The 17,779-nt window shown below is 44.4% G+C and overlaps 1 protein-coding gene and 1 pseudogene across 1 annotated transcript; both read right to left on the minus strand.

The window, feature by feature from the left end:
* Nucleotides 1-4,499: 4,499 nt before the first annotated feature.
* On the minus strand, nt 4,500-5,697 carry LOC125549330 (germin-like protein 1-4). The gene is made up of 2 exons (XM_048712768.2): nt 5,477-5,697; nt 4,500-5,381 (listed from the first exon to the last, which is right to left on the minus strand). The coding sequence occupies exons 1-2, from the start codon at nt 5,610-5,612 to the stop codon at nt 4,828-4,830; spliced, it is 690 nt and encodes a 229-aa protein (XP_048568725.1). The 5' UTR covers nt 5,613-5,697; the 3' UTR covers nt 4,500-4,827.
* Nucleotides 5,698-13,297: 7,600 nt separating this feature from the next.
* Nucleotides 13,298-14,308, minus strand: LOC125547257 (germin-like protein 1-3; annotated as a pseudogene).
* Between the last annotated feature and the right edge of the window lie 3,471 nt (nt 14,309-17,779).

Below are 17,779 nucleotides of genomic sequence, written 5' to 3' on the forward strand. Positions count from 1 at the left end.
CGATGTAAGGACGCAATGCGAAAGTCAAAAGGAGAAGCTGAAGTTCGATCGCATGTTAGAGATCACAAAAAAGGGTTGTACCCCAATTGCGAAGATGGCAACATAAAGCTCGGTACCGTACTGGAATTGCTGCAGTGGAAGGCAGAGAATGCTGTGGCTGACAAAGTATTTGAGAAGTTACTGAAAATATTGAAGAAGAAGCTTTCAAAAAATAACGAATTGTCCGACAGTACATACGCAGCAAAGAAGGTCGTATGCCCTCTAGGATTGGAGGTGGAGAAGATATATGCATGCCCTAATGACTGCATCCTGTACCGCGGTGCATACACGGCCGTGTCTTTCGAAGACGGAAAAAACACATTTTCTGTTTTTTTTTCTTTCGTGAGAGTCACGGTTTTGCTTCCGCAAGAGGCACGTGTTGCCTTTCACGGGAGTCACGGCCGTACCTCCTCGGAAACAAAAAAACGCGTTTTCTCTTCATTTTTTTTCTTTCGCGAGAGTTACGGTTTTGCTTCCATGAGAGGCACGGTTGTGATTTCGTGAGAGGCATGGGCGTGCCTCTTTCGAAAAGGAAAAAACCCATGCTCCCGGTTCAGTTTTTTTAGCCGCTTTTTTTTTGAAAAAAAAGTTTATGAAAACCTATCAACATGAGATCTAGTTTGAAGATCTCGACGCGAGGAATCCAACGGTAAAAGCGATTTGAGATTTGGACGCACGGTTTGAGAGATAAAACGTTTTCAATAAACAAATCTATCAAAAAAGAAAAAAAAATCAGGTTGCGACAAGTGGCGTGCTGCATGTGCGCCACTTATCGCAACCTGCAGAGTTGGAGTGATCTTTGCAACGAGTACTCCTCAACTAGTGATTTCAAGAAAACACCCCAGCCCCATATAGACTCTCCACACCATTTTTTTTTTCACTACAAAAGAAAACTGGCATTCTCAGTTCATCCAACATCACCGAAATGTAAATTACCCCTGAAAAACTAAGATGTAAATTTGGCACCTCGACTTCTGCACAAGGTGTTGGCTCCTCGACTAGGATGTAAATTTTGTACCTCGACTACAAAGGAAAACACCCCAGACTTGTTCTATCGATGTATTATGAAGCCGGCCGTAGCAATCGCCCGTTGTGATTTCTGCACTCGTGAAGTAAAGCAAACAATTTTGTAGCTAGGAAAAGAAAAGCCCATAGTTGCATTGCAATTTTAGAGTGTTTCTAGAAATAACTCGAAAAGTGCATGCAGGACTTCAAAATTGCGCTACAATTGTGAGTGTTTTTTTAATAAAAAAACAACTACAAGCCAGGTGGCACCATGGTTTTATATAAATGTTTTGCAATTTAAAATTCATACATTTTTTAAGACTTCTATATGATACCCCCAGCGTGAGTACTAATGTACCTATACATATATGGGTTTGGTTTTAATATTATTTCTACACACCCGGAAATGTGCGAGAAGTCCCATCATAGCGTCATGAAATTCTTTTTTTTGGTGACATGACGAGCCGAAGGCCCAAAGCTATACGTTTTTAATACGTGAGGGGTGAAGAATGTTCGTTTTCAAGTTGAAATACCAAACCTCAACTTTTGAAACAATAGAAGGATCCTGATAAGAATACTAACCATATCATACAATTCACAAATTTTTTTATTACCATGCTAGAGATGGTCTTAACCAGACTACGACGGGTTTTGCATGTGCGGAAGTCAAGTCAACAACTATGTAATAAAAACTAATACCCATGAATATTTTAAGAAATCTATAAAAAAGGAACAAAGGAATATAATCTAGATAAGTTGGACATATTTCTAAAATGGCACTAAGATTATTAAACTTCAAAAAGATGGAACGACACAAAGTTAGATCACGCCATGCGTTTACTAGAAGGTTTTTTATGCAATTGGAAATCCAAAGAAAGTTTTGATAGCTTCTCAATAATATCGATGAACTTGCACCATTGTTGTATTTGGTTTTACCAATATGTTTTCTTACTCACTAGAGTGCGATATGTGATAAGCATTGTCATGTGGTGAGGAACCAAATCTATATAGTTTTAATACATGAAGGATCAAGAGTGTCCTTTCTTTTCTTACATCTATCGTTATAAGAATACTAAACATATCGTACAATTCACATGGATTTTTTTACGGCAATAAGGCGTCCTTAACAATGATCCGCACCAGTTTTGGCACACGTGGAAATCTAGTCAAGAAATTTGCAATAAAAAAGCACGTGAATAATTTAGGAAATTTGATTATTTAAAAGATTGTCTAAATAAGTCAGGCATATTTCAAAACAGATACTATAAATTATGAGAATTTAAATAGAAGAAACAATGAACAGTTAGATAGCTCTATATATACTGTATGATTTTACAAGAAGATTTCTGAATTTATTACAATTGGGAACTTAGATATTTTTCGGAAACACCAACGCCCACACGTGTGGGCGTTTGCATCTCGCCCATCCGCATGGATCTGCGTCCGTTTGTGGGTACACGAATCTTGGCATGTTTGTGGTGCCACATAGGACTAGACTGGTGTGTGGGCATTCACCCAGTCGCCCACATGTCCGTTTCACCACACGGAGGGGCCAGTGTGTGGACGTTTAGCAGTTCACCCACACGCTAGTTTTCACTCACGCACAAGGGCTGGTGTGTGGGCATTTGCCATCTCACCCACACGCCCGTCTTCTCTCCCACACCCAAGCTGTCAGTTGCCATGCGTTTCACAGTGTACATGGCAACTGCCTTTAGCGTGCTTGTAAGCAGATGGCAACTCTTTTTTTACCCCGAACATGTCAGTTGCCATGTGTTTTGCAGGGTACACGGCAACTGCCCTAGTGTGCTTGTAAGCAGATGGCAACTCTCTCTTTTATCTCAACATGTTGTTTTGCCATGTCTCTTTGTAGCGCTACACGGCAATTGCCTAGTGTTAGTAGGTGGCAACCTCTAAAGTTTTCAAATCATGACAACTATAGTAAATCAGACCATACATGACAACAACTGCAGTTGTCCAAAATGGCATCTGACACTTGACCTGAGATGGCAACTGCAGTTGAGCAACCATGGCAACTGTAGTTGTCCGACATGGCAACTGTAGTTCAACGACATGACAATTGCAGTTAAACGGACATTGAAGAGGGTCCGGACCATGGCAACTACGGGGACGCATGATGATTGTCACGCGGGGCGTGTGGGACTGTGAGGTAGGTGGCTGAGAGAGGTCGTGTGGGCGTTATGCATTTTGCCCACACATGGACGTGTGAGAGGGACCGCAAAAAAAAATAGATGTGTGGACGCTAGTTATTTTTACCCACACGTGAGACATGTGGACTGATCCCCTTAGATACAACACAAAAAATGTGGGCAGACTCTTTAACGCCCACATATGTGGGCGTTATCGGCGTCCAGATTTTTCTTATCACCTCGCTAGAATATTAATGAACTTCAGTATCAATATTTGGTTTTGCTACTAAGCATGATTTTTTATTCAGCAGGCTGCTATGTGCGAGAAGCGTTGTCATGCCATCATTCAAAACTATTTTTTTAGTGATGCACGCAAATCAAAGCTAATAGTTTTGATGAAGGGTTAAAATTGTCTGTTTTTGAAAGTTGAAATAGCAAACTTTGACTTTTAAAACAACTGAAGGTTAGTAAATGACATTTCTCCTCATAAGGCTGGTCATAGTGAGGAGTAATTTAGACTAGTGTCATGCATATGACACTAGGCTAAGTTACTACCTTCATAATGCAAAATAACATAATGCTAGTATCTTAGATGGCTTCATTTATTAACTTGTAGACTCATCTTGTCTTGAAAAGCGTTATGTTACAGTAACATATTATGCTAACATCTCTCATTAATTACTTGCCACATAAGCAAAAATTTCTTGGAGTGCGCTGTGTTACTAGCTAAGTTACTCCCACTATGACTAGCCTAAGACTAGCCACAGTGGGAGTAACTTCAGCAGTAACATCGAGTCCAACTCAGCAAATTTGCTTATGTCACATTGAGTTAATGAGGAGAGAGATAGTTACAGTAACTTACTCCCTCCGTCCGGGTTTATTAGGCCCCCTTTCATTTTGAGCCAAACTTTGACCATGAATTTTAATTAATAAAATATAAAATACATGTCACAAAAAGTATACCATATGAAACCTCTTTCAAATACAAATTCAATAATATACTTTTTGTAGCATAAACTTTATATATTTTTAGTTAAATACATGGTCAAAGTTGAACCCAAAATGAAAGAGGGCCTAATAAACCCAGACGGAGGTAGTAGCTAGTTACTGTAACATCACATGTCCCAAAGCAATATGCGTCTATAACCTAATAAATGATTGTTTGCATGTTACCACACTTATGTTACTACCCACTATGAAGGTAGTAACATAGTCTAGAATATGTGTATGTTAATAGTGTATGTTACTCTTCATTGTGGCTAGTCTAAAGAATACTCTTTGTGTGGATTGGGACAAAGTAAAGCATGCTGAGTCACCGAAAATTCATGGACGCATTTATTTATTACATTTAAACGCATTGCAAATATTACAACAAACATAGGACGTCTTACGAAAAACCATCAATACCTGCATACAGCTCAACAACGAACAAACAACAAGACGCTTTTCACCTAAAAGGCAGACGAGGATGAGAGGACATATAGGCCGTGCGGTGATAATTTACGTAGTACGCACGTAGCCTTTTACCTTGCAATCAAAGAGCCGAAATGAAGCACACGCTAAATCATGTACGCACTCTTTTTTTTACGTGCCTTTAATGTGCGTGTTACGCTTGGCGCACGTACGTGCTCGTGGCCTACTTTGGCTGGAACCTGGACCTGATGCTTTCCACCACGCCGCCGTCGGTCTGCAGCGCCCGGGCCAGCACGTCCGTCGGCACCGCCGGTGCCGCCCCGAACATTGCCTCGCCGAGCCTCTGCGTGCCGGGGAGCTGGCTGTCGAACGCTGAGATCGCCACGGCGGGCGCCTCGCCGACGCTGCGCTCGTAGTGCATCATGCCGCGCGGGAACACGAAGACCCCGCCCTTGGGCACGCCCCGGGTGATGTGCCTGCCGGAGGTGGTGACGAAGCCCACCTGCAGGGTCCCCTCGGCAACGAAGAGGATCTCGGTGGCGCGCGGGTGCGAGTGCGGCGGGTTCGTGCCGCCCCACGGCGCGTAGTCGACCCGGGACATGGACACGCCCAGCGTGTTGAGCCCCGGGAGCCTCTCCACGTCCGCCGCGGTCACCACGGAGCCCATCGGGTTGCCGCCGCCATACACGTCGGCCGCGCTCGCCAGCCCGGCGTAGAAGAAGTCCTCCGCCGTCACGTTCTCCGCAGGCTTGCACGGGTACCCGTTCACCCTCAGCGCTGCACACACATATGAAACATGACACAAACGCATGCATTCCGGTCAATGGTCGATCATGCATGTACAACGAAATGAGAATTGGCCAGTCACTCACGTCCCTGGAGGGAGATGTAGTCGGCGACGCAGAGGTCCTGGAGCATGTCGGGGTCGCCGGCGAGCGTCAACGGCGCCGCAGCGAGCGCCAGGAGGGCGGCGCAGGCGGCGAGGAGGACAGCACAAAGCTTTGCCATGATTAGTAGTTAACCTTGTTGGTCCTTGGGCCTGGAACGCTACCTTGCTGGTAGCTCGTGAGCTAGCTAATTAGATGATTAACTTTCGGCTTGGTGAAGAGGGGGAGCTTGGGAGGTGGTATTTATAGACTTGAACGTAGTTGGTTAAGGCGCGTGAACGGTGGGTCTATCTGTCATGTCTCATGTGATCACTACAGTTAATTACCAATCATGTCTTAAGGCTTGGGTTGGTGGAGCTAGCTACTAGTATAGGTAGTGCTTAATAGTTAATACTTCCTTTTCAGGACAAACAATGTTGCTTGTCACGTGAACTGACGGTGCAAACCATATCGTACGTACAAACTATTCATGCAAAACTGTCACGCATGCATGCATCTTATACACAAGTGCCAGCATGGCACACCTCTTTAGTTATACTAAACTCGCATGCATGTCTCTTTCTTTTTATTATATGATGACGTGCACGCTATATTTGTGTGCACGTTCACATATATTTTGTGTACAGGTCTAGTCGCCTAAACACAAAGCTGTTAAAACAGAAAATTTGGGCTAAAGCGGCACTCACAAAGTTGGTATATGCCTTTGCATCACCATAATTTAAACAACCTCGTAACCTCTATATTTTGAGAATGTGAAGGTTCGGTATGAAGCTCGCTCAAAATCCCAACCCTGAATGCAGAAGGGAAGTTTCAGCTTCGTCCTCCTCGCGCCACGACCGAATTTTCAAGTTGTGCGGCCTACGATGCATCACAGGCGAGCAACCACTTGGCCATTAATCCACCGGATTTCCGTGGCGGCCCATCGGATGGACACCACGTGACATCATCTCCTGCCTTGCATGTGAGCAGGCCGGAAGGCGACTTAGCGCGGCAAAGTTTCCCACTGGGAAGCGTGCCCCTTGATGGCGCCCATAGTGGCCTATAGAAGGCCGCCACCCCTCCCTTCTCTACCCTACTCGAACCCACCCGCCGGTCCCTCCCAATCCCCTCTCTTCCCCACTCCAAGACACCTTGATGCCTTGGTGCAGCAGTACGAGCTGCCCCTCACCTTTAGCTTTGGGGATGATGAATCCAAGCCGGGTGAACTGTATCTTCTGTTTCCACATTGGGACCAATATGATATAGTATTGGACCTCCTCATGGCGACAGAAGAGGACCCCGTAACCGCGCCCATCTCCATCTCATGCCTGTGGCGGAGGATCCGATTGTCGAGGAAGAATTCTAGGCCATACGGGCCCTTGTTGAAGCATTCGCCAATGCCCCTGACAAAGCGCCCGTGCCCAATCCCTTCACTGCAATCGTCGTGGCTACAAGTAGTTTAGTCCATTAATTTAGTTTTATGAACATAAAATCACTTACCATTTTTTCTCCTCTTATGTAAGAAGTTTGTAATGGGGTATTAGCTTAAATTAATGTTTTAAATCCATTCAATTGAGGGTTTTACTATTGAGTTGATGCAACAAGAAAGCAAAAAAAGATAGAGGTGTCCATTTTTGTGATTGCATTTGCACACAAGCCCAGTAGCCACCATATCCATATGAAGCGCGCTCCATATATGATGGATGGCGATCACAACTATGTCGACTCCACTAGAGTTGCTATAAGAAGTCAAGCTTGTTGCGTATATGTAAGTTTTTAGTGTGTGGTGTACAACATTAATTTACGGTTCACGTTCAAACTATGATTTTTTGTTTTGTGTTTGTTTGTTTTTTCTTATTTTGCGTTCAAATTTGTAAAGACGTAACATTGTGTTATTAGTTTTCTGACTTTGTGTTGTTCAACACTAAGCAAATATATCAAACTTATAGGAAATAACTTACATTTTGAAGTTACACAAATCCTCTATGTAAAAGTCCATAGGTGTGACATTACTAATACTTTTCTTAAACACTGCATATATTAACTAGTACAAAAGATTACAATCGTTTGTTACAAATTTCGTCATGCATGACTGGACATCCCCATATAACAACCCATTACATCTATGATTTAAACAAAACCTAGCAATCTCACAGGCCACCTTGTTATTCTCTCGGTTGATCTTCTCTATAGTGCATTTAGGACTTGGAGCAAGAACTCCTAACGCTTCGTTCTTCAGGTCAACGAGAGCCAGTCCATCTTGGACATTAGTAGACAAGTTATTTGTGAACCAGCAGGGAGTCTCCAGAACATAAATCTTATGCAAAGTAACTGGAATGTACAATCCTACAATACAAAGCCCGGTTCTCTGCTTCCTCCATAGATGTGCAGCATGGCAGGAAGTCCCAAAATGGGAGGAGCACCACTCCATCATGATCTCTTATTACCATGCCAACGGTAGTGAAATTCTAAATTTGACCAAACACATAGAAAAAATATCATCCAACCAAATCATCCGCCATATATTTTCAAAATATAAATTGGATATCATATATATGATACTTTTATCTATACAGTTTGTTAAACTTAAAGAAAACTTTAAATCCCCCCCCCCTCTCCGGTTTTAATACAATATCACTATTAAAAATACAATGTCCATCTATACAATGCCATTATCTCTTCCTGAGAAGAATTGATTAGATTTTCGCATTGTACGATGATGTTTATTGATGCAAACATTGCATGCAGTCGTAGAGAAAGAGGCACTACATGCAACGTGTTTAATTAGCCCGAGATTAAAATATGCCATGAGAAATTAAAATACGTCGGAGAAATTAAACGTGCGGAGGCACCACTATCTCTTCCTGGTTTGGACAAGATTACTTGGGAGTGGACGGTGAGTGCGAGGAGAAATGGACAAGATACATGTGGGAGATGGAAGTGTTCGCGACGGCCTCTTGCTTTTCCGAACGAAAAAATCCGATGGCGTGGCTGGTCTTACTTGCTCCAAGATTCGTGTTGGATCCAACGGTCCATGGTACGTTCGATCCCAACAGCTAAAAATCTGATGTAAGATTTTCGGCCAGGAGGGCGGCGTAGGCGGCGAGGAGGACGGGGCAGAGCTTGGCCATGATTAGTAGTTAGTCTGCTTGGTCCTTAGACTTGGCTCGATCTCTAGCTGGCTGGTAGTTATATAGCCCGTGAGCTAGCTAATTACGTCGATGAGACGAACTTTCGGCTTGGTGAAGAGGGGGTGCCTGGGATGTGATGGTAGTAGGTTAAGTCCTAATGAAGGCGCGTGAACGATGGGTCTATCTGTCATGTCTCATGTGATCAGTACACTAATCAAGTGTGAGGTAGAAGAAGAGGAGGCTACGTATAGGTACGTACGTACGAGCTTGATCGATCGTCTGGGTTGTTGGAGTTTCAAGTTTGTTAGGCGACGTACGTAGTACGTGGGAGGTGCGACGGTGAGCAGTGCTTAATACCTCCTTTTCAGGACAAATAGCGTTGCTTAACCATATCGTACGTACGAACTATCCTTGCAAAACTGTCACGCATCCATGCATCTTTTGCATAAGTGTCAGCATGGCGCACGTACGTCTTTAGTTATACTAAACTCGCATGCATGTCTCTTTCTTTTTATTTTATGATGACGTGCACGCTATATTTGTGTGCACGTTCACATGTATTTTGTGTACATGCCCATTCGCCTAAACACAAAGTGTGCAGTAGGTACTGAGGTCTATCAGAGTTGCAATATTGGACCAATCGTCCTAATAAACCACCAAAACAGAAATTTTGGGCAAAAACGGCACTTACAAGGTTGCAATATGCCTCTGGATCATCATAATTTATAAAAGACGCTCCATAAACAACCTCATAACCTCCATATTTCTAGAATGTAAAGGTTCGGTATGAAGCTTGCCCCAAATCCCAGCCGTCACTGCAGGAGAGAAGTTTCAACTTCGTCCTCCTCATGCCACAACCGAATTTTGAAGTTGTGTGGCCTGCCATGTGCCATAGGCGAGCAACCACCTGGCCATTAATACCACACTCCCTTCATCAGATTTATGTGGCAGCCCATCGGATGGACACCACGTGACATCATCTCCTACCTTCCATGTGAGCAAACCGGAAGGTGACTGAGTGCGGCAAAGTTTTCTCACTGGGAATGTCCCCCTTGATGGCGCTCGCAGTGGCCTATAGAAGGCAGCCACCCCTCCCTTCTCTCCCCTACTCGAACCCACCTGCCGGTCCCTCCCAATCCCCTCCCCACCACCCCAACTCCAAGCCAACTTGATGCCATGGTGCAGTAGTATGAGCTACCCCTCATCCAGCTTTGGGGATGAAAATCCAAGCCGGGCGAACCGGATCTCCTGTTGCCGCATTGGGACTAATATGATATGGTATTGCACCTCCTCGAGGCAATGAACTAGGACCGCATAACCGCACTCGTCTCTATCCCAGCACCCGTGCCCGGAGATCCGGCTGTCGAGAAGGAATTCCAGGCCACACGGCCCCTTGTCGAAGCATTCCCCAACGTTCTCGACAAAAAGCAAGCGCCCAATCCCTTCATCGCAATCACCATGACTGCAAGTAGTTCAGTAAAATTAATTTAGTTTTGTGAATGTAAAATCACCGATTAACTTTTCTCCCCCTATGTAAGAAATTTTAATGCAATATTAGCAGAAATTATTATTTTAATCCATTCAATTGAGGGGTTTACTATTGAGTTGATGCAACAAGAGAAAACAAAAGATAGAGGCATCCGTTTTGGTGACTCTATGTTTGCACACAAGCCCAACAGCCTCCATATCCATATGAAGTGTGCTTCATATATGACTGATGGCGATTGCAAATATGGCGACCCTGGTAGAGTTGCTATAAGAACCGAAGGTAGTTGTGTATATGTAAGTGTTTAGTGTATGGCGTACAACATTATTTTATTGTTCACGTTCAAACTATGTTTTTTATTTTGTGTTAGTATGGTTGTTGTTTGTTTGCGTTCAATTTTGTAAGGACGTAATGTCGTTTTTTTTTTCTGACTTTGTGTTGTTCAATACTAAGCAAATATATCAAACTTATAGGAAATAACTTACAAAGGTGGAGTTACGCAAATCCGCTTCATAAAAGTCCATAGGTGTAGCATTACTAGTAATTTTTTTAACCACTACAAGATTACAATCCGTCGTTACAAACTTTGTCATGCATGACGGGACATCCCCGTATAACAATCCATTAACTCTATGATTTAAACAAAACCTAGCAATCTCATATGCCACCTTGTTCTTCGTCTCTCGGTTGATTTTCTCTATAGTGCATTGAGGAATTGGACCAAGAACTCCTAACGCTTCTAATGCTTCCTTCTTCAGGTCAACGAGAGCCGACCCATCTAACGCATTATTGACAAGTCATTTTCATGAACCGGCAGATAGGTTAGCTAAGTTCTCTAATACACTAGAGCAGGGGCGCCATTTGTGGTTGATCCATCTCCATGATCCTTTTTGTACACCACTTTATGTGGTTTATGATCAATAAAACTTAGCTTCACCCCTAAAAAAAACGGAGAGACAGTCGTCAGAACGGAAGGCTTATGCAAAGTAACTGAAATGTACAATCCTGCAATACAAGCCTTGTTCTCGGCTTCCTCCACATATGTGCAACATGGCAGGAAGTCCGAAAATGAGAGGAGCGCCACTCCCTCATACTCTTAGGCTGGTCGTAATGGTAGTATCATAGCTAGTATCATGCATGCCAACTAGGCAATTTTGATGAGGTGTAATAGAATTAAATAAAGAAAGAGAAGGTAGAGTATCATATCATGATACTGTATCATAATAAATGCTATGCTACTTTGTGTCATGCATGGCAATAAATAAAATACTATATGATACTAGTACATGATACTATGCATTAGGGAGGTAGTATCATACACTAGTATCATATGCATGATACTAGTATATGATACTCCCCATTACAACCAGCCTTACTACCACACCGACACTAGTAAAATTCTAAATTTGACCAAACACATAGAAAACAATATCATCCACAATACCAAATCACCCACCATATATTTTCATTATATAAATTGGATATCATATACTATATGATATCATTATCTATAGAGTTTGTTAAACTTTTTTTCTGTGAATGATACGGTTTGGTAAACTTACAGAACTTGGAATTCCCCTCTGGTTTTAAATACAAGGTCCCTATAAAAAAAATACAATTTGCATCTATACGATGCCACTATCCCTTCCCGAAAAGAATTGATTAGATTTTTGCCTGGTATGATGGTGTTTATTAATGCAAACGTTGCATGCGGCAATAGAAAAAGAGGCATCACATGCAGCATGTTGAATTAGAGTCAAATTAAAATACGTGCGGAGAAATTAAAGTTCGTGTGGAGAAAGAGGCACCACTATCTGTTCCTGGTTTGGCTTGGGAGTGGCGCTGGGTGTGAGGAGAACGGCTTTGCTAGACGTACTCTCTCCATTTCTTTTTACTCCGCGTATAAGATTTGGTCAAAGTCAAACTATACGAAATTTGACCAAATTTATACCAAAAAATATAAACATCTACAATACTAAAATTATATAGTATGAAAATACACTTCATGGTGCATCTGATAATGTTGATATCATATTGTGAATGTTCATATTTTTTAATACAAAATTAGTCAAACTTTATAAAAGCTTGATTTTGACCAAACCTTATATGCAGACTAAAAAGAAACGGAGGAAGTACGTAAACATATAACTTTACGTAAGGGCTTGCTTGGCACAGTTTGATTGGAAAATCGCCCACCCCCATTATTAGTTGAGTGGTAAGTTTTACGTTGCTTTTACGCAAGCTATTCATATATGCAGTATTATGGTGAGGAGAAATGGATAAGAGCCATGCGGCGTGAAGAGATGGAAGCGTACACGACGGGCCCCTTCATTTTCCGAACGAAAATATTCGATGATGTGGCTGGTCTCACATGCTCCAAGATTCAGGTTGGATCCAACTGTCCAGGATACGTCGATCACAACAGCTAAAAATCTGACATAAGATTTTCAGTGATTCTGACAGTTAAACTACTAGCTAGTGAAACTGACAGGACTCATTGCATCCACGGATATTTTTTTTGGAAAAGAAGAAAAAACCCCGAGCCCTGCATCAATCGATGCATGCAGTCCTCTTATTAAAAAAGGAAAAGAGTCTTAGGGTCACAAAAGACCCATAATCTTAGTGCAAAACGAAAGAAGACATTACAAAAATGCCACATCCTGCGATACATAGCAGACTACGATGCCTATATACCTAACCTATTATGCATTCATGAAATTAACACCCACCAACACAAAAGAAGGAAACCAATGAATAGAAACCAGTATACTGCATCCAGAACAATTAAAATGACACTTTTACGTGGTCTTTGTCATCATTAGTAGTACAACATGAACAACATGCAAGCTTGGTCGGCCGGATACTGCTTTAGAGCATGGCTAATAGTATAGCCAGCTGTTAGCTATATTGTCTTGCCACATCATCTATAGCCAATCTTATAGCCGGCAAGTACAATAGTTGCATGTAAATATGTACTACCTTTTTTATACATGACTCATTTTCCTCTCTCACAACATGCCTAGGAGCATGTGCTGCAGCCGACTATTAAATGTAGCCCGCTTCCCTTCTCTCTCCTTCAAGTCATCGAAAATATAATATTTAAAGGCTTACAGCCCGCCTATGTCATCCTATTGTATGAACCTGATGGACTCCACCACCCCAGACCCCACCGTCGATCTGGATCGCCCTGACCAGCACTTCCGTGGGCATCGACAGCAAGGCGACGAAGAACAGACTGTGTGCCAGGAAGCTGGCTGTTGAAGGCCGAGATTGCCATGGGCCGGCACGCTAGTGGACAACACCACGTGGGAAGACGAACATCTCGCCGTTGCAGATGGTGCGGGCGAGGTGCTTGCCGGAGGTGGTGATGAAGCCGACGTCGAGGGAGCCCTCGAGGACGAAGAGGAGCTAGGTGACGCGCGGGTGGGTGTGCGGCGGGTTCACGCCATCGCCATGGACATGCCCAGTGTGTTGAGCCCCGGGACCTTCTCCACGTTCGCCATCGACCCGAACGCGTTGCCGCCAGGTTTCCCCGGGAGGGACAGCACGTCGGAGTAGAAGTCGTTTGCCATCGTGTAATCGTATTCTCCGGCTTGTTGCACGGGTACCCGTTCAGCCGCAGTGCTGATGCTGCACGTATGTTTGGCCGACCTTACTCATCATGATCTAAACATGGGTACATAAGCATGGAAGACCAGAATGACGGAGATCACACTTACGGCCGTACAGAGATACGGCCGTACAGAGATTTGTAATCCGTGACGCAGATGTCCTGGAGCATGTCAGGGTCGCCGGCAAGCGATGGGGCGGTGAGGGGCAGGAGGGAGCTGCTTGGACGCCATGGTCAAGTACTGCTTGAATTCTACTGGTTGTTACTGAGCTCTTCCTGCTGAGGATCGATGAGGTCATGAGGACGGAGGCATGCAGCGAATGTACGTATAGCTAGTGCCGTGCAGCGTAATGGAGTCGCGATTGATCGATGGGCATGCGACGAAGAGTTAGTTGGATGTACGGTTTCAGTATATGACTTTGATCCAGAGCAATCTGTTGTATACAATTGTTTTTTGCAAGGGCTGTTGTATACAAACTAAGCAAAGCAAACATTGATTGGACGATTATGTGACCATATATACGGACGATAACTATTGATGGGAAAAGCTATCCAAGTGGGCACTTAAGAAGAAAAAGCTACCGTGTTATAGATGTAGTGAGCCAGGACATTTTGTGGCAGAGTGCACGACTAAGCTTTGTGACTATTGCAGTAGATCGCAACATGTGTCTGCGGAATGCCCACTTCTTCCAGGCCCCAAACCGGTGGTTAACATTTATGGAGTATGTTGTCAAGAGCTGATGTTCTTTGAGTCACCGGAAATGGCACCTATGGGACATGTGATGGAGAGTAGCTTCCCCGCAGTAGTCAATGTTACTAATGGGATTTTGACAGAGGCACAAATTGTGCGGCAGTTGAGGGATCTTGTACCAGGCGATTATCAGTGGGACCTTGTCAAGTTGGAGGATCAGATTTACAAGGTGGACTTCCCCACTAAGGAGGATCAGTTGCATGTTCTCAAATATGGCTTGTGTAGAGTTCAGAGCACGAATATTGTCATTGCGTTTAATGAGTGGACAGAGAAGGAGCCCGAGGGTACACCGTTAGAGAAGGTGTGGGTTCGTTTCTTTGAGGCACCGCGCAAATATATTAATCATTTTCTGGTTGCTTGGAGCTTGGGCTCACTCATTGGTAAGACGGAGCAGGTTGACATGCCGTTTACTCGAGCTCACGGAGCTGCGAGGCTTCTTGTGAGCGTGCTCAGTTTGCAGCACGTGCCGGATGTGGTCAAGTGGACACATGCCGGGGCTACATATGTGCTCGAGCTTGAGATTGAGGATACGCCGGTACCACAGGAGGGAGATGATCTTCAGGACATGGATACGACTGAGGGAGATCGATGGAGCCCCCGGGAATCAGGATAAGGGGCCTGAGAGTAATCCATAGGAGCCGGCCAAGGGGCTGGAGTCGCAGACAGATAAGGAGGCTACGGCCAAGGGACCGTCTTCCATGACACCGATTAACACGCTTAGGTTTGGTTCTTTTGGTGCTCGGTCTGCACCTAGTCGGTTATGGAGCAACCGAGTGGAGGCGGATGACCCTGAGGACCTCGAGTTACCACCGGTGTTGCTCCCTTCTGTTGGTTCGCCTAATGTGCTTTTGTCCCAGAGGGTTAATTCCGAGGTTCAGGACTCGCAGGGCACCGATTTTCCAATAGCGATTGGGGGGGGATGATGGGCAGGAGGCTCACATCCCCAGTCCATTTTCGTCTATGCCTGGCCAGCTGGGGGAGTGGAGCGGGCAGGAGGCCCGCCCTGCTCTCTCACCACGGGGCAGCCCTGGACAGCTTGGAGCGGGGGGCGGGCAGGAGACCCGCAACTCATCGACGTCGACTCCGCGCCACGATGCCGGATTGGGGGGGGGGGGGAGGAGCGGGACTATGGAGCAGGTGGCTCCACGGTCGCTGGCCCCCACCATTGTGGCCGAGGTTGCTCGCTCGGCCGCGCCTATCCCTTCTTCACCGGCCTTTAGGGATGCGCGTCCGAGTGGGGAGCACTCACCTCCGGAGAGGACTATGGAGGAGCTCGTCACCTTCGGTGGGATCCCGGATCCGGTTACGTCTAGCAGGCGGGTCAGCAACCGGATCCAGGAACAACCTGATGCTGATGACCTGCAGTTAGCGCGCGCCAAGAGGGCGGCCATGCTTCGAGATGTCGAGGCAACTACAGGTATATCTTTTGATAAAAGTTGTTCAATTATGAATTTTTCAGAGCATGAAATTATGGATAAGGCAAACAACTTAGGAATTACTTTGGGTTCAAATGAAAAAGAGGTAGCGAAATCTGTTAATGATCTTTTGGATTTAGAAGCAAAACGGGCCTCTGAAATAATTAGGAACCTTGCATCAGTTAAACCCATGAATGAGGATGACACGAATAATCTAGGAATTGTAGCCCTAGAAAACATTTGCAATAATCTTTTGCCAAGTGATGACGCCGAGGATGAGGAGGGGTCGAAAAGTATGGACACGGTAGAGCCTCTAGGCACGGAGGGCACTGTTTTGTGTTATGTTGCACATACGTGTATGGAGGGTGCTGGGGAGAAGCCTAAGCGACCCTGGAAACGAAAGATTTATCCTACCTCCGCAGTTCGTAGAAGCGCTAGAGTTAAGCTTAAGAAAAAAAATTCCATGATGACATATTAAAGGAATCTTTTGGAATAGCAGAGGTCTTGCTGACTTGGCTAAACGAAGGTTCTTGGCAGAAACAACAGTTGAGCAACATTTAGATTTTATTGCACTTTTAGAAACACGACGTGATAATTTTACCTCTCAATTCCTTGCAACTCTTGCTGGAGGAATTGATTTTGATTGGCACATCTTACCTCCTAGAGGAAGATCTGGTGGGATCTTACTAGGAGTTCGATGTGAAACACTTGAGGTCCTTAACGTGGTTCGGGGTGATTTTGCGGTTAAGTTTCGGGTGAGATCAAAATTGGATGGGTTTCGATGGTCTCTCGTAGCGGTGTATGGTGCAGCACAACCTGAACTTAAACCAGATTTCCTAGCCGACTTGGTGCGGATTTGTGGAGATGAGACTCTACCGATCCTTGTCGGTGGTGACTTCAATATAATTCGGAGGAGAGATGAAAAGAACAATGACAATTTTGATAGTCGGTGGGCTATGATGTTTAATATGATTATCGAGAGTCTGAATTTGAGAGAAATTTAACTCACCGGTAGACAGTTTACTTGGGCCAACTCGTTGCCCATTCCAACGTATGAGAAGTTGGATAGGGTACTTGCTAGTGTGGAGTGGGAACAAAAATATTCTTTGGTGTGTTCATGCGATGCAAAGAGCGGTCTCAGATCATACACCATTGCTTGTAGACTCGGGCGAGGCCACTAACGTTGCGAATAAGAATGCTTTCTCTTTTGAACTTAGTTGGTTCGAGAAATAAAACTTCTTGGAGATCATCGCCCATGAATGGGCCATTCCGGTTAGTGGAAACACTAGTCTTGAGAGATGGCAAAATAAGATACGACATATGAGACAGTTCTTGCGAGGTTGGGCCAGAAACGAAAGTGGGATTTACAAACAAGAAAAAGAGAGACTGACTAGTTTAATTGAAGCTTTAGATTTAAAAGCAGAAAGTGCCTTGCTTATGGTGAATGAGCAAAGTTCTAAGTCCGAAGCTGAGCTAAACCTTCGAGCGCTTCTTAGAGAAGAGGAGCTCAAATGGGCACTACGCGCCAAAGTGCTTAAGGTTGTCCAAAGGGATGACAATACACAATTTTTCCATATGATTGCGAATGGCAAACATAGGAAGAAGAAAATTATTCAGCTGGAACAGGACGAGGGGACAATTATAGGGCAAGAGAACCTGAAGGCATATATCTCTAATTATTATAAACAACTCTTTGGACATCCGGAAGCAAGTACGGTGTCCCTAGACGAGTCTGTAATCGGTGATATTCCGCAGCTACAGGTAGAAGAGAACGATATTTTGGTTGCACCGTTTACTGAGAAAGAGGTTCTTGATGCAATCTCACAAATGAAATCGAATAAAGCACCGGGACCAGATGGGTTTCCAGCTGATTTCTATAAGAAATGTTGGCATATTATTAAGGGTGATCTTATGCC

This window comes from Triticum urartu, chromosome 3A (assembly GCF_056163025.1).
Source record: "Triticum urartu cultivar PI428250 chromosome 3A, HENAU_Tu73, whole genome shotgun sequence".
In the NCBI taxonomy this organism is placed as follows: domain Eukaryota; kingdom Viridiplantae; phylum Streptophyta; class Magnoliopsida; order Poales; family Poaceae; genus Triticum; species Triticum urartu.

Bases quoted from the DNA above. Each gene is read 5' to 3' on its own strand.
- LOC125549330 (XM_048712768.2), bottom strand. From the start codon at position 5,612: ATGGCAAAGCTTTGTGCTGTCCTCCTCGCCGCCTGCGCCGCCCTCCTG. The intron at 5,382-5,476 runs GTGAGTGACTGG...ATGTGTGTGCAG, and splicing joins CTACATCTCCCTCCAGGGAC to CGCTGAGGGTGAACGGGTAC.